Source organism: Ursus arctos, unplaced genomic scaffold (assembly GCF_023065955.2).
Source record: "Ursus arctos isolate Adak ecotype North America unplaced genomic scaffold, UrsArc2.0 scaffold_18, whole genome shotgun sequence".
NCBI lineage: Eukaryota > Metazoa > Chordata > Mammalia > Carnivora > Ursidae > Ursus > Ursus arctos.
In genome coordinates, this window is record NW_026622852.1 from 31,670,455 (window position 1) to 31,687,963 (window position 17,509).

Consider the following 17,509-nt stretch of genomic DNA (forward strand, 5'->3'; position numbering starts at 1 on the left):
CATAACGCCGGGATCACGCCCTGAGCCGAAGGCAGACACTTAACCGCTGTGCCACCCAGGCACCCTGATAGCAGAGGTTTTGTTTTTGTTTTATTTAAAGATTTTATTTATTTATTCGACAGAGATAGAGACAGCCAGCGAGAGAGGGAACACAAGCAGGGGGAGTGGGAGAGGAAGAAGCAGGCTCATAGCAGAGGAGCCTGATGTGGGGCTCGATCCCATAACGCCGGGATCACGCCCTGAGCCGAAGGCAGACGCTTAACCGCTGTGCCACCCAGGCGCCCCGATAGCAGAGATTTTGAAAACTGCCTGTTGCCCTGTCCGCCCCTTCCTCCCTGGTCACACGCCCTTTATAGGAGAAAGAGACCTGAATTCTAATCTCTCAGCTCTCAACCCCTAAGCCTCTCTGTAGGTGTGACCGTCAGCAAGTAATTTAACTGCTCGAGGCTTGGTTATATCATCCCAGGAAAAGTGAAAGCTCCAGGCCAGACGAATACAGCTGTCTTTACAGAAGTGATACAGGTATGTGGAAACAAATACTCAAATGGTGGGAGAGCCACATGAGTAAAAATCTTCCCCGTGCCGCACTCCCAGGTCTCTCTCCTCAGACAAAGTCCCTTTGGACTAATTCTGTCTTATTCCTCTAAGCGCTACGTGTATGCCTCTAGCTCTGAATTTATCCACTCTAAGCAATATCATTTATCTTTGCACTCTTCAAGACAAAGAATTTAGTTTACTCCTTTTCTCCTATATTTAATTATACGTGTGAATATTTTAACGATTTATATCCATACCCTTTAATAGACTTAAAGCCTTATTTCTTTTTTTAGCACTGTTTCTTAATCCATTAATTTTAAGTAGTATCCTGACTCTCCACCTCTCCAGTGAATTAATGTTCCCTTCCCTCCTCTCCACCTCTCCTCCTCCTTTAATTTCCTAGCTTGTCAGTGAAATCATTACTTTTGTTTCACCAAAATCATAATTTTTATATTGTACAAAATTATATTTAAATTCTCTTTTGTAACTACAGTTGTCTTTAATGCTTTTTCTATAGGTTAATTCTGAAAATTGGAAGCCAATAAAGTGTAATTACGTGAATAGTATTTACTGCAAACCGAGGTAGTGCGCTTAGATACACAGAGGGAGTGGAGCGTGTGTCACCAAACCTGGGTCACCTCAAGAGGAACGCTGCGAGCATCAAAGCCACACTGATTGTCCCATTGCACTCTGCATGCTGCTTGAAACCATTTTACCCTGTAGCTTGCTTCATATTATGAAAGGCTGTCCTTTTAAAATACCCTCAGACTTGAAATTTAGCCTGGGCGTTCTCAAATGTGGCTATACTTTGGAGTCCCCGAAGAAGCTGTTAAGAAACCCTGATATTTAGAGGATCCCACATCCAGAGTTTCTGATTGAACTGGGCTGGAGTGTGGCCTAAACATCAGGGCTTTTCCATTTTTGGCTGATGCTTCCAGTGAGTAGCCCAAGTTGAGGCCCCTGACCATTAATGGTGATCATGTCTAGTAGACTCGAAGGTCATGAACTATCCTGGGCCCTTTGGAAGCAAGAGAAGAAAGTAAAACCTGATACCAGCTGAAGGCTTCTAGAACATTTTATTTCTTTGTTGGTTGCAGTTGCCTCCTTCATAACCTACCACTGCTACGATTGTTGAATAAGACACACTTCTCCACGCTCAGCTTCTGAGGTGTTCTATCTGGTGGTCGTTACTCGAATGGAGAGCTGGTTTTGTTTCAAGTCTATTCTTTTCTTAGGTGGCTACTCTGGGGCATGGGAAGCTGGAGCTGTTGCAAGGAAATCGCATGAAATTTCATCAGGTCCTTGATCTTCACACCTACGTTTCAAGAACTGATTTTTTTTTTTCATTGTGTCTAAGAATTTAACATGCACCGTTGTTTCCAGTAGTTCTGATCTGATTTTGTCTCATTTCCAGGGTCAGCAGAAACTTTCAGCTGACCTTCTTTCAGCCCTCCTACCAAGGCACCCAGAAGAGCTGGAGGCAGGCTGCGGGCCTGGGGTCCTAGTAGGTGTAGCAGGCTGTGAAGAGGGACTGAGTAGAAGCAGAGCCAGAAGAGCCCGTGTGAACATACTGTCCTTTGGCGGCCTGGCAGTTAGCCTGAAAAACGAGCGTGAGAGGGGACGGGTTAGAGCAAACACAACCCTGGACCTGCCCCTCTGTCTCTCGTTGGAATCCAGCTCCACCTGCGTCTGGGTTTCTCTCTCCTTACAGTGGTGTTGCTAAATATTGGTGCTGATGGCATTCCTTGTCTTCTATGCCACCTTACCTCCTTTTTTCAGTCCCAGTTGTCCGAGCATCTCTCAGGCAAGCTGAAGTTTGTGTCCGTTACTGAGAAAGTTTCTTTTTAGTGCCAACAACATTGCAACAACAGTATTAGGAAGTGAAGCTGAGAAACTTCTCATCGAGACAGTGATAAGGGAATGGATATTTCAGCCTGAACAGTGGAGATGCTTGCGATGGCCACTGTAGCAGTTTGCTAGGAAACGGACCAGACGGTACGCGGAAGGAGCAGGCACAGCCAGAAGTACGACACAGCAAATTTTAAAAATTCTTTTTAAAAAATTTCCATTTACACCTATACCGGCCCACAAGAATATATCATTTTTTGTAGTTGTGATCATACTATCATTTGATTGCTTGTGTAAATTCTACATACAGGGGAGTTCAGAGGGGCGCCTGGGGGGCTCAGTCATTAAGCGTCTGCCTTCTGCTCAGGTCGTGATTCCAGGGTCCTGGGATCGAGTCCCCCATCGGGCTCCCCGCTCAGCGGAGGGCCTGCTTCTCCCTCTCCCATCCCCCCTTCTTGTGTTCCCTCTCTCGCTGTGTCTCTCTCTGTCAAATAAATAAAGTCTTAAAAAAGGGGGGGGGAGTTCAGAATTACGAAACCCGCAATAATAGTATTTGTGGGCCACTCAACGGTACCATGTCTTCAAGTCCCTGTTGCTCTTATCTTGCTCTCTCCGGGACTCATTTCCGCATCTACAGTGATTGCCAAAGCATGTTGCATGGACCTAAGCACTTCTTAGAAATGGAAATTCTCAGGTTCAACCCCAGACCTTCTCAATTAAAAACGCAAGTGGCTGGGGCAATCTGTTTTCACATGCCGTCCAGGTGATTCGGATGCATACTCAAGCTTGAGAACCACCATCCTAAATGAGCTCAGCTTCCCTTCTTTTGTGCGATTGGCCCTTCCGACCCTTACTTTCACAATCATATTAGCCACATCTCCCTGCCCCTCACCAGCCACAGCCCCCCACAGTCACACCCCGCTCTCCATCCCAACAAAGTCAGGCACTACCTCTAAAATCTCGCACCTCTCTTGTGCCCCTGAGATGTCTTCTAAGCTTCTCTGGGGTCTGCCTTTCCTTTAGTGCCTCATTGCCGAACTGCTGGCTACACTGATTCCTCACCCAGCCTCCTCCGTGATCAGCAAGCTGAATACTGCTATTGCTCAAATTCAGCACTCTCCTGTCTCCCTATTAAACTTTTACTCTTCTGTCCTATTTCCCATTTGGATTGCTCTAGATCTTCCTGCATGGTTAAGAGAGCTATTAGGAAAATTCAGGATCTAAGTTAATGCACCGGAAACTCACTCTCATTTCAGCTGCACCTTGCCTGACCCTTGGCCACTCTTGTCTGGTGAGTCTCCCAGCAGACCGCTTCAATAGCTATGCCAAGCTTCCCTGCTGTGAAGACGGAAATCTCCATTCCTTTATCCCCCTCAACAGATGCCCTCAACTGTAATCAACCACTACATCCCTTCACCTCTACAGACCTGATTCCAAACCCATTTTTTTCTTCTTTGTTGTCTCTTCCCTCCTTTCCAAGACCAGCTCCACCACCTGCATTTAATAGTCTCACGCAATCCTTTTTCTTCTAACTCCCTATCCTCTCAATTACCCCCACTGTCCTCATCTTTAATCTCTCCTCTGGCTCCTTTTGCTTTACATTTAATTTCTTTATTTTTTTTATTATGTTCAATTAGCCAACATACAGTACATCGTTAGTGTTTGATGTAGTGTTCAATGATTCATTAGTTGCGTATTAACACCCAGCGCTCATCACCGCACGTGCCCTCCTTCATACCCATCACCCTTTCGATTTACATTCAAACATGCCTGGCTGTCTCCTATTTGGCTAAACTCTAGGCTCCCTGAAGCCAGTATCTGTGTCTCCTTTGTTCACCCCAGTCCTTGGCTCACAATAGATATTCAAAAAGGAATAGTTAATGACTGAATAAAATCTTTTTCTGTCCTCATTTCTCCTGGTCCTCTTTCTGGGCCTTTTCCTGACAATCTTCTTGAATCAGCACCTTTCCTCTTCTCTATTGAAACTGCTGTGTTGAGGGTCACCGATAGGCTCCCACATGCCAATCTCAGCTTATTTCTCAGCCTTTATTCTGAATCTCTCTGTAAAGTGTTATGACTGACCCCCTTGAAACTTTTTTCTATTTGTTCCCAGGATCCTTGGCACATCCTATCTTATTACGGCTGCTCGTTAGTGGCTTTCTTCTACTTCTTCCTAAAATGAAAGTTGCTCTGGTTCGGTCCTTGGCCCTCTTCTCTTCCCTCTCAAGTGTCTCTGTGGAGATTGTCTACTGCTATATTCCAGTGCGGATCGTTCACAACCCTCCCCAACCCCCCCTTCCTACTGAGCTCTAATGCCACCTTTTCAAATATCTAGTAGACACTATCTGGAGACACCGCCCTGGCCTGAAGAAAACAGTGCTTCTCCAGGTAAGAGAGCCAGGCTCCTATATCCACTTGATCAAGTAGATAAGAAGTAGTAGCATCTTAGGGGCCTGGGTGGCTCAGTCGTTTGAGAGTCTGACTCTTGATTTCTGCTCAGATCGTGATTCAGGGTCGTGGGATCCAGCCCAGCATTGGGCTTTGAGCTTGGCACAGAGTCTGATTAGGATTCTCTCTCTCCCTCTCTCTCTGCCCCTCTCCCTGCTCGCTCTCGCTCTCTAAAATAAATAAACACAATCTTAAAAAAAAAGAAAAAGAAAAAAACAAGGACTAGATCTTACCAGGGCCCGCTTCATGAAAGCCTCCTGGGTTGCCTTCTTATTGGCGGCCTTGCCACCCCAGGCGGCCAGTGCACTGGCCTGCAGGGCCCGTCCGTAGGAGAAGCTTAGCTTCCAGGGCTTTGGGAGAGGGCAGAGGTTGATAGCGTTGAGGTTGAGAGTAGCATCCTCTTCGCTCATGCCGCCAGACAAGAAGCAGATGCCTGGAAGGAGAGAAGCCATTGCACTCTGCTGTTCCCAGCTTCCCTACCCAGCTTGAGAAAGCGAGCCAGGAGCCTAAAGGAACCGAATGCCTCAATCCTTTCTGTACTTGATTTGCATGGAACTGGGTTGGAAAAATCAGTTGGCTTTTGCCGAGGCTAGCTGGGCTAAGGAGAGAAAGGCTTTAATAAATAAGGAGCGTGATGAACTACTGAGGAAAGCAATGGATTGTGCGCATTTGGACAGACTCAGGCTGTGTGGTTTCCTGGAGTGGAAGAGCAAGCACTGGCCGCCTGTGAGATACAGAGGTCTGTTTCTGGATACGAGACTCCCGGGCAAACACAAATAACGGGTGGAACTCCTTCGCGGGATAAGGGCTAAGATGGAAGTCAGAGAAGAAGGAAAGCCTCACCAGGAACAGCTGCGGGGACGGTCCGGTGGAGAGCTGTGACGGTGGCCATAGCCACCTGCTCTGGAGTATACTTCTTGGTGCAGGCATGCCCAGCAGTCACCATGTTGGGCTTCAGCAGGGTGCCCTCCAGGTACACGTGATGGTCATTCAGGGCCTTGTAGACAGCAGCCAGGACCTGAGGCACAAGAGACCCAAAAGGTGAAACCCAGAGCCAGCCTTACAGTCACCTGCCTTTGGCACGTCTAGGTTGCAGGGATGACAGACAGACGAATCCTCGTATGTGACTTGGCCCAAGTTTCCCAGCCAGCCCCAAGTCCTCATCAGGGCAATGCACAGGCAGCGGCAAGCCCCAGCCATTGAGCACAGCCATGCTGGCCTCGCCCCACCTCCCCTGTCTCACTGCTCGCTGCGGGGACTGGTGGCATGGCTCTGCTTTCTGGAGCCCCCTCACTCCTTCCTTCCCATCACTCCCTTTGGTCACTTGAGCCTGCCTTGATGTAGCTAGCTGGGGACATCTAAATTGGCCTCCATTTTCCATCCCCATAGAAGCTGAGTAGTCCTAAAAACATACATTTTAGAGACAGAAGCACTTTCAGACCTCATCTCAGTCCACCTACTTTTGCAAGTGGAAAAAGTGAAATCAGGTTGCACTGCAGATACGAACAAAGTACCTTCTAATTACATTTTGTCATGTGAGTGTCATCTTATTTTTAAATTTCTTTGTTTACATGTAATATAACTGATCCCAAAAGATGACAGGATTTACCCTCAGCGCCACAGCTGCGAACATGGATGGTCAGATCCAAATCTTGGTACTGCAAATCCTGTGCTTTTTCCATATGGAGAATCCCATTGTGCCAAAAAAGTAGATTTGATAAGTACCCCCTTACCTTCTCAAGGCTACATAATGATTCCAACTGAAGAATATTTCATATATAACAGCTGATAAATGTTAAGTAACAGCTCTTACTTACAAATAAGATATTTTAACTGAAATTGGGACCTTTACATTCAAGACTTACCTTCTCAGTAACATACTGGCAGTGTTCCAAGTCATGGTCTCCATCAGGAATGACCTCTGGTTCAACAATGGGTACCAGCCCATTCTAAAAAGGAAAAAGGAGGAGATAAAGTACAGCTCTGCTCACTGTGATCCTTTCCTTAAGAAGAGATTGACAGTTGCAATTGGGATAAAATGAAGGCCTTTAGAGAAGCGCCATTCACTGACTTAAAGGCAGTACAAGGAAATTTAGTGGGATCTCTAGTGAGCATTTGTGGCTTAGCCAAAAAAGAACAATGAGGTTAAAAAAAAAAAAACAAAGTTCTCCTAGGAGTGGGTAAAATAATGCAAATCCTTAATTTCTCTATATACAGATTCTCCTAGGGACCATTCTAGCCACCTCGGAACCTAGCTCTCCCCCTTCTAGGGCAGGCGAACTTAAATCACTAAGAAGGATGCCCCTTGTGTGGGTTAATTAAGGAATTAAGCACTGTGTATAGTTCTAACTGGGACTCTCCAGGTGCTCGCAACTCAGGTAACCTCAACACAGCACCCACACGAGCGAATCAGACTTAACCGGGATCCTAGAGACACTATGATGGGAGAGGTTCTGAAGAAACCTCTTTCCGACTGCTTTTTAGCCCAAGGGGAAGGCAGAGCACCTGCTGACAGATGCTGGCGTAGCGGGCCAGGGCGTTGGCGTTTTCCTGGATGGCAAGGTGGGATGGACACTGGTTGTCAATCCGCAGCACAGCGCGCCATTTCCCAAAGTCAACACCGTCTTTCTTGTACTGAGCACAGCGCTCAGAAAGGCCATCAAGCCCTGCAAGTCACAAAAGAAAGAAAGGCTTCTTTGCACCATGTCCCTGATCCATGGGGCCACTGATAAAGTGAAGGAATTCTCCTTGCTTTACCTCTCGGTCAGCAGAGCTTAAGGAGTGAAAACATCCAGGCAAGTAAATACTAATGCCAGTACTAAGCCCAAACTGGGGCTTTATACTTAATAAGAACAGAGGGAACAAATATTTGTTTAGTATTACTATGCTCCAGGCATGGTTCTAGGCATTTTGCATACCTTATCTCATTTAATTATCATAACAATTCTTATAGTTAATATTATACTTGTTTTATAGACTTGTTTTATATATATATACTTGTTTTATAAACCAAGGCTCCAAGAGGTTATGTGACTTTACCAAGTTTGCATAGCTAATGGGTGACGGAGCCAGGATTCAAATTCTGCTTATCTAACCTAATGCCGCGGTCCATACTCGTCCACTTGGGCAGTGAGCACCTTGCAAAACTGTCTGATTAGTAAATGACAGAACCAGGAGTCAATCCCCTTGGGTCTGATCCCAAAGCTTGGGACCTTTCCTCTCTTCTGCTGCTAGATTTTTCTCTAAAAATTATACTCTCAGGGACAGAGTATCTTCTCTGTGCAAAGCACCATGGTAAGCACCTTATGTACGTTGTCTAATTAATCCCCACGACTACTCCGCAAAGTAGATACTGTCATCCTATTTTAACTGACTCAGAACATGCACATGACTAGCCTGAGGTCATATAGTTATTGATCGAATAGAGGAGCCACGGTTGAAAAGCAGGTGTGTGTGACTCTAAAACCAGGGTGAGATTCATATTTGGTCTTCCCTTGCTCACCTCTTCGCTTGCCTTCATTTCTAGCATATATTAGCTGGATTCATATCAGCAGGTGATATCCTTACCTTGAATGGTGGTTTCTTTGTTGGTTCCTGCAAGGGGAGCACCTCCCTGGTCTAACTGTGAATATAAATAATTAACAAGTAATTAGCAGGTGTCAGGGGTCCCAGGAAAATAGACGCAAAGCCCCTCGTACTAATAGTTCTCATCTTTCACAAGCTAAGGAGTTGAATTAGGAAGGTGTATTAGACACGGGGTGGGTGGTGGGGTGAGACACAATTAAATCCATAAACGAAGGAAAGTACCTGGAAGGAACAATGCAAAAGTGTCAACACTAAGAGGATGGAACATGTGAAAGCACAGGCCTGGAGCTTGGGAAGTAATAAGTAATCTGACAGGACCCGCGACGCAGAGGTGTCATGTAAGATCAGCTTCTCTTAACCTATTTGTTCAAGGGACATGTATTGAGCGCCTGCACATACCGAGTACGACATTATTCCAGGAAATCTAAAGACTAAAGATGCAGCCCCTACTCCCAGCCTAGCAGAGGCTGAGGTCATGAGCCCGAGAGGTAGACAGCGGAGTTTGAACTGGCTCTGGCTTTGCCTTGCTCTGGCCAAATTATGCTATGCCTCGTAAGTCTGTTTTCTCCCCTCATCTCTAGAATGACGATAAGAACGGAATTGACCTCCAGAGGTTATGAGGAAGATTAAATGAGTGTGTGGAGTTGTAAGCACTCAACAGATACTAGTTTTCATCCCTGAGTTCATGCAGTTTTGGAAGACTGAGTTATGCCTGGACAGTAAGTGCTTTAATAATAATAGAGTCCATGAACTAAATAATAATTATGAGACAGGAACTGTTTTAAAAACTCCTTTCCCGTTTTAGAGATGAGAAAATTGAGACACCAGGAGATTAAGTACCTTGTAGAAAACTTGCTTGAAAGAAGAAGGCACTGGCAGAAAAATCTAGGGAAGGATCTGGTTCTCAGAGGGGGGCTGATGACGGAAAGGAGAGGCAACTAGATGAGGAGGGCGTTCAGAGCATCGGCCCGGCGACCGGGCTGGGAGTTTGGCTGGGATGCGGCAGAAGGGAGATGGGAACGGAAGTGTTCACCTTGATTCCCACCACGATCCCCTTTTCCTTGAGGATGTTTCTGAACAGCTTTCCCTGGCTGTCCTTCTGGTAGAGGGTCTCGTGGAACAGGATCACGCCCCCGATGCTCTGGTTGATGGAGCTGTCCACAGTGAAGAGGATTTCTCGGAACTGCCGCCGGTTCTCCTCGGTGTTCTCCACCTTGATCCTCTGCAGGCGGTTTCCCATGGTGCCTACGGCGGGCGGGCCAAAGGCAGCTTGAGGAGCCAGCTAGGGCTTTACGCCCGGCCTCCTCCCCTCTGGTGAGCCTCAGCAGGATGGATGCCGAGACTCTCTTTTTTATTCAGATCTTTAAAACTCCTGTGTCTCTCTCTCTCTTTTTTTTTTTTTTTTTTTGGGCTCCCAGGGGAAAGACCTTGGCTGCTACCGGATGCTGGATAGGAAGCATATGGACTGGATGTGTCAGGGTCAGGGTGCAAGCTACCATCAGGCCCAAGAGTGTATGTCAGGCCCTCGGGCCTCTCCAGCCACCACCACCCTGACCAAGGTCCAGCCCTCAATCTGACTAGATGTACATACAATAGAAGGAGGGGTGGGGCGGGCTCTTGATTTCCCTGGCTTCTATCATTTCATGGTGGGCCAGACAGGCCTGCCCCAACCCTCCTTTGTGCCGTGCTGGGCTTCTCTCAGCCACAAGCCCTTCCCTGTTCCAGATGTGGACACTTCCCTGCCCTCCCTGCCCTTCCCTAGCTGACCGTACACTGACTTCTCATTAGCAGCAGAGGTCTGTGTCTCTGATCTCATTCTGGTTACGGAGTTCTTGACCTTGCTACCGTCTAGATTCAACTGATCCCTGGCAAGGAGCCTTAAAACGGAGGGCTTGAGCCTCTTCCCTTGGTTTTCAGCAATCTGCCTACTGGAACTACAGGGCTCAACACGTCTCTGCTTGCTGGGTCTTCTGCTCCCACTCCTGTGTACCTTTACCCCCCTGAGAGGGAAGAGAATACAATTGTTGCTTGCCTCAGCTAAGTTGTAGAAGAATACGCTTGTTGTATGACGTGACTTGCACTCACCTACAGACTCATCGGCAGCCAGGATCCCCTTCCCATTGGCAACGATGCGCTGGGCAATGTCGGAGAGCTCCTTCTTCTGTTCTGAGGTGAGGGCTGGAAATCGGTGGGCCATGGTGACAGATCTGGAAAAGAGTGCGGGCGTGTCCTGAACAGAACTCAGATGGCTCAGACAGATTCGTGATCAAGACAGGGAAGGTGTACAAACAAACCCTCTAGGCCCCTCTTACCCTTCCGGCCCACTTCCATAACCGGATGAACAAATGAGGTCTGGGCTTTTCCCCTGTTAGCTTAAGTAGTTGCAATTAGCCATAGTGGATGAAGGTGGGATGCCAAATTTCCTGGTCATCCGAAATAGAATGTCTTCCAGGAGACCTTTGGGTTTACTGATCCGGAGACTGAACCAGCTCATTGGTGACCCACTCCAATCCGATAAATACATGGCACTGCGGTACTTGACTATCTCTCTATGGATTTCTGGTGCCTTTGTGTGCTCTGGATGACTTCAGGCCAGGACCCTGAGGCTTTTAGCCTCTCTGGCCATCTCCCATTTTGTTCTGTTAGCCTGTGTTATTCTCTGGGTAGTCAGCTTGAGAGGAGAACCTGCCATTTGGCCTTGCAGTTAACCTCCCTTAGCTTTAGGACATAGAAAGTATGGCGTGTAAGGCTCTTTTTTTTTTTTTTTTTAATATTCCACGACCTATGACAGCATTTGGAATAGATGGGGAAGATTTTCCCTAAGTGCTTCTGGGCTGGAGGCTCCCTACACTCTAAGGATGCCGAAGTCACATGGTGACTCCCGCTCCAGTCATTCGTATCTTCACTGCTCCAGCAAGGAAGGACTCTGGTTTGAAGATCCCCTATCCAAGCACCCTCCTCAGCAGTGGTCATCTGAGGGGGATCACTGCTCTTGTTCAACTGCCACTTTGGGCCAATCTTGAAAATGCAAACTCACACGGCTCTCCTCTTGGATGTTAGAAAGAATGATTTTGCATGTGTTGGACTATCACAGAAAAAAAATGGTAGTAAAGATGATCTTGAGTGTTTTCCTATCCAGTCCTATGACCTCCTGCTTTCCCTGGTCTCCTCCCTCTCAAACACTCAAGGGTAGACGCCGCATGCCTGCTTTCTACTTCCCGCAAGCCCAGGGACACCTCAGTTCTCATTTGTTCCACTCAGCAATGAGGTAACCAGGGCAACTAGTATCTTCATTAATTAATGAGCAAGCTAAGATTCAGAGAAGTTAACTGATTTGTCCAAGGTCTCAGCTAAGATGAGGCAGAGCTTCCCACCCAGTCCTGCCCCTCATGGCAAATCAATTTTCTTCACATTTTCTGCATCCCTTCAAGGCAAGCTTGATATAAGAAAGCGGATGGCTACTGAGCTAATTCTTGAGAAAGTATCATTGGTATCACTGATGCCACTCTCACTTCAACAGGAGCCCTCGTCTTAACCCAAAAGAGTGGAACCACAACGCTGTCACTGTGGACAGGACAGGCTAGTGGACAATGATCTCTAGAGAAGATATTCTTCCAAGACCCCTCCCATCCCAGCCACCTGAAGATCATGTTTCCCCTTATTTACATATGAGTCCCTAATATTGTTGTCAGGGATTACGAGCTATCAATCTGGCCACTAGATCTTTATGCGGAAAGAGCCAACCTGAAGTTGGCAACCTTCAGGCCAAAGTGCAAATTTTCCTCTCAGTTTAGGTAATTGCATCAAGGAACTCACAACTAAGAAATAAAGATGTTTCCTTAATGAAACAAAAGGAAAACACAGCCCGATAACACAAATCACCATTAATGCCAAGTACTCCGCTAATTGCTTTACAAGCACTGTATAATTCATTCCTTATTATAACGTCCAAAGCAGCTGGGCTTCCCCCACCACTAACACGTAATAGATAAGGAAAGAACATAAGAGAGTTTAATTATTTGTCCAAGGACATTTAACTAATAAGGCACAAAGTTGGGATAAGGGACAGTGCTCCCCTCCTTTCCAGAAAGAGTAAGCCTGGTGAAAGGAATCAGCCTTTGGGCGACTCTAAGGTGACTCTTGGTAACACCCCAGAGTACTTGTTGAGGACACCCCCAGCGTACCCCAATCCGTGGCCTGCAGCTCATCATCCCTACACCATGGCCTCGTCAATTCATAAGCGTCTCACACATTCACACAGGTTTTCGCTACCAGATCAGACAGACCTGGGTTCAAGGACCAGCTCGGCTTCCTCCTCGCTGGGACCACAGGCAAGTCAGTAACTTCTCTGAGTCTCAGTTTACTGTGGAATAGATGGTGCTAATTTCTGCTGCGGGTGTCTCACTACCAAGTGGACCCACTCTGACCTGTGAGCGCCCTACTCACCATATTGCTCAAGATATATTTGTTGCGTTAATTGCATGAAAAATATGAAGATGTTTTATAACGCATTATGAAAATGTTGGGTATTACTATTTCTCTTTTTAATTTAAAAAAAAAATAATTACCTGAGAGTCCATGTTTCTATTTACTGCCAAGCTATTTTTTTCAGTCTGTGTGTGCTGACTCAACCAGAAAAAAACAGAGAAAAGGTCCAATCGAACCAATACTGTTTATGGGAAGTTAAACTTCTACAGAGGGATTAAAGGTCTATACAACATCAGCACAAATGTTGCCCCTCTGTTAATCATAAAACAGGGTCACAGACCAATGTTCGTCCCTGGGAGACAGGAGGCCAGCTGGGAGTGGGTAACCATAGAGAAAGATTTCGTGCTCACCAAGGCCTCGAGCCGATTTATGTTTAAAGCGTGATGGGAAGTTGTTCACATTATATTATTAAGTGAAAAGGGAGGAAAAAAACAAGTGTCAAAGAAATATGTAATATATAATATCATTCCTTTTTAATTAAAAAAATGGTATAACACATACTGTCTATAAATCTATATAAGCAGAGACTAACCACCCTGGGGTCACCGTGGGGATTCGGATGGGATGGACTGACTCTCACATTTTACTTTATAAATTTTTTGTAATGTTTGATTTCTCAAATAGGTTTATATATGACATTATGTATCATACATAATATATTAACAGGTGACACATACACAAATCTGGGAGGAGGTTGTGAGTATGAAAATATGAGAGTAGAAGGCAATCACAGAAAAACAGCTGCAAATGACCTCAGGGATAACTATTACCAACCCCACCAACTTTAAAGATGGGGAAACGGAGGCTCAGAAAGAATGTGTCTGATGCCCCTTCTAAATTGTGATGTTCTAGGATTGTAAACCACATCCTACTGGCTTATGACTTGGAATCCCTTTTCCAATCCTTTTCAGCAAAATAGCACATGAAACCTGCAGTATGGTTCTTTCTGCCTTCCTCAAGAGGTGCTGTGAAAAGAGAATGATTGGTAAAACATGACTATTCAACTGCTGGAGAAATATAAGGGCGTAGAGAGTCATTCACTTCTCCAATGTGCAAGGCAGATGGGTTTTCAAGAGGACATGAGGGGCTTATTCATTGAAAGCCTATGATCTCCAGGCACTGTGAGCATATACATATACACACATATACAGATGTGTGAAGATGCCCACAGCTTCATTCCCCACCCCAGCGTCACAGTGACAAGCGCAGTGAGATGCCTTATGAAAGCCTGGTGCCTTTGAACACACATGAGGTAGCGCGGAAAGAGAGCTGAGTGTCGCTCTTTCTTCTAAGCTGGCACCCAAGTCAAGAGCATTTCCAAGATTATAGCAACTACACTGCATTCAGCACCTTGGGCTCCAGCGCCGGCCTGGGTGGTCCCCAGATGTGCCTTGGCCTCATGGCAGCAGAGCTCGAATCCCCGCAGGATCCAAACTGGCCAATGGAGCCCTAGGTAACTATTTAGAGAGAAGTTTATTTTAAAAGGCAACATATCCTCACAACATGTCTATTTTTCAGAGAGTAGAGCAAAGGTCCCAAAGGACATCAGCCGCTTTTGATTCTAAATAACCTAAGCTGTAGGATCTTCAAAGTAGGAAACGTTATAGGAACCATCAAAAGAGTGGAAGTTTGACAATTCGGGATCAAATGACGGTGGTGCTCTGTGCCGATTCCGAGCCTGTTCCGCGTCTCATTTGAGCAGTGGGGGAAGGCAAGGGCAACACACACCAGGAGTTCCTTTGTGTGACAAAGAAACATCAGTGCCAGCACCAGTGCGTGTAGGAGGAGAATAAAGAAAACGACATAAGACGATAGGTCTGCAAATTAATCATGGAAATAAGCAGTTGTGACGGGGAGAGTAGAAATGAGCAGGGATCTCAGGAAGTGACTAGAACCTAACCAAAGATGTGTATTCAAGTTGTTTCTCCCAGGCCAGCGACAGAAGAACCCTCAAACGGGTAATACTGGGAGCGGTCTTGAACATTTTGCCTCCAGAGAGTCAGCAAAGGTGTGGATGAGCGTTTAGGCTTGGGGAGAAAAACCACCCTTTCAGCACAGCAGCACACTTTCAGCCACCATCAAGTTTGTCCTGAAAATACAGGCAAACAGACTTCCTCGTCTGCGGGTGCGGCCGCATCAGTAACCCTCACTGCCTGCTGCAGGCCAGGTAGACAAAGGACGTTCTGTACTCACGGTTTGGGAGAGGAGAGCCTTCTTCGGGATCAGGAGCTGTGGAGCAGGCAGCCGCCGCCAAATAGGACGAACCTTTGGGAACACGCGGTTTTTATAGACCTCCTGTCAAAGTTGGTTTGTTGGTTTTGGTGGGTTTTCTTTTAACTTTCACCCTCCCCTTCCCACCTTGGCCTGATAGGGAGTGTTTATCCGGTGCCTGATTGGCTCACGAACAGCCAATCCCGATCGTGCTCACACGATCAGTGGCCTCCTGGAATGTTAAAGCTCCGGGGGATATCTGGAGACCTCATTGTTCCTAATCCAGATGGTTCTTCTTTCAGGTGGGGGAACTGAGGCACAGAGGATTAGGGGATTCCCCGAAGTCACACAGCTCGTAACTGACACAGCCCTAGAGTCACCAACAGAACCTGGGAAGAATGTCACCTTAGCTCTAGCACTTACTAAACACGTGACCTGGGCCAAGGGCCTCTTTCTTTCTTTCTTTCTTTCTTTCTTTCTTTCTTTCTTTCTTTCTTTCTTTCTTTCTTTCTTTCTTTCTTCTTTTTCTTTTGTTCTTTCGTTCTTTCTTTCAGTTTCTCCGGGCCTTAATATTCCTCTCTGTAGAATGGGATCTCCACTTCACAAGAGCATTAAATGAGTTTGTAGAGGGCCTGCACACAGTAGGCATGAGATCCCTCCTTGTCCCCCAAACCAAGCTGCCCCCCCATGTTTTTAATACCAGAACCCACTGTATCTACCCCATTCTCATTCTTTCTCACCTTTTATGCATTTGTCTTTAACATTGGTAAAAAACTAGAACAAAACTCAGAGTGATTGATGTAAGCCACCAGCTTCCCTAGTTATGGTGCTGTCTGGGTAAGGTTTCGTTTTACAGGCATTTTTTCCCCAAGCACTAAATCAAAATCTAATTCCAGAGAAGGCAAATAAAATTTTCTTCCTGAGGTAAATAAAAGTTCTGGGGAAATCTAAAAATAATGAATGACCATGATCACAGGAAAGCATAAAATTCTCAAGACTATATTCTTTTGGAATAACTCATAAAATAGAAGGGAGAAAACAAAACCCTAATAACCGAATGCTCAGTGGCGTAGGGTGTGACCGTCTAATAAGTGAACTGTCAATGGAATGAAGGAGAAAGAAGCAGAGAACTAAGTTGTCTTTATAGAGTTTAGGCTCAGACAGCTTCTAAAAGTGGGGGAGTAGTAGACATTGAACATGATTATTAAAGGATATTGAAATGTTTGAAACACAAAACTGAGGCTCGTTCGGCTAGGGAAGTTTTGGCCAAGGCCTGTCCTAAGGAGAGCAAAGGGCTTAGGCCAAGTAAAGGTTGTCAGCATTCTTGACTCCACGTGCCCCCTGAAGGCACACTTTGTGGTTTCCCCATCTCCACCTGAGGCTCACGCAAGCTCCGGCTGCTTGATTCATCAGACCAAGATGACCTCATCTGCGGATATGTAAGTTTCCTCAGATTCGATTTTTGTCAAAGGAGAAAGGAGGAAGAAAAAGTGGGTAGTGATGACAGACTGGCGAGCAGGGTTAGTGACGGCTGTTGGGGGTCAGGGCTGGAGTGTCAGAATCATGACTACAACATGCCACCTGCCAAGGGGTGCATGGTAGAAATAATTTTACTTATGCTAACAGCACGAATTATAACAACGACAGCAATAACAATAAGTAGCTATTTTTTGAGGTGTTAGGATGCATCTGGTTCTTTTCATACGTGATCTGCCATCTCAGCACCCCTCTGAGGAGAGGTTTAATACTCCTATTTTCTGGATAGGGAACCTCTCATTCAGAGAGGGCAAGTAACTTGTCACAGGACGGGTACACAGGGACTCCTGTTTCCTCCAAGCCAGTGGTCTAAAGCAGAGCCACTTATGTTTTGGTGACCACAGACGGCATAGATTAGTCCTTTCCCTCTTCTCCCTGCCAGCAGTTTATAACCTTGGACATTAAACCTGCATTCATCAGGGAAGAATGCCTTGCGTTGGCAGACCTGCGTGGCCCCGCTCTCACTGGGCATCGTTTCACGTGGACAGCAGCCTGACCAGGCGTGTCAGAGGAGCGTGAACACATTCACCCCTGACTGCTGCCGCCTGCTGCTGCTCCCGTGGCATCAGCATCTGGCCACCTCCGGGCTTGGATGTGCATCTGAAACTCAAAGTTCAGGAAAGCAAGGGCAAGGCTTCCCGGAGCTCAGAGAGACAGCAACCCTGAGCAGCACAGACTGCTTGCAGGGTTATTTTGGGTTGTTTTTTAAGTCTCTTAACTTAGTAAAATGTTCAAAACCGAGATCTGATCTGATCTGATCTGTGGAAAGAGCGTGAGACTCGGGGCTGTGAAACACTGGGGAATCCTCCAACCTCTCTGATCCTTAGTGTTGCCTTTGGTAAAATGGGCTGCTGCC

At 46.3% G+C, this 17,509-nt stretch overlaps 1 protein-coding gene across 1 annotated transcript; it reads right to left on the reverse strand.

Annotated features, from left to right (window-relative positions):
- Positions 1-1,594: 1,594 nt before the first annotated feature.
- On the reverse strand, positions 1,595-15,248 carry ALDOB (aldolase, fructose-bisphosphate B). The gene is made up of 9 exons (XM_026506115.4): positions 15,100-15,248; positions 10,504-10,625; positions 9,452-9,663; positions 8,401-8,455; positions 7,339-7,499; positions 6,699-6,782; positions 5,677-5,851; positions 5,067-5,266; positions 1,595-2,134 (listed from the first exon to the last, which is right to left on the reverse strand). The coding sequence occupies exons 2-9, from the start codon at positions 10,613-10,615 to the stop codon at positions 2,039-2,041; spliced, it is 1,095 nt and encodes a 364-aa protein (XP_026361900.1). The 5' UTR covers positions 10,616-10,625; positions 15,100-15,248; the 3' UTR covers positions 1,595-2,038.
- Between the last annotated feature and the right edge of the window lie 2,261 nt (positions 15,249-17,509).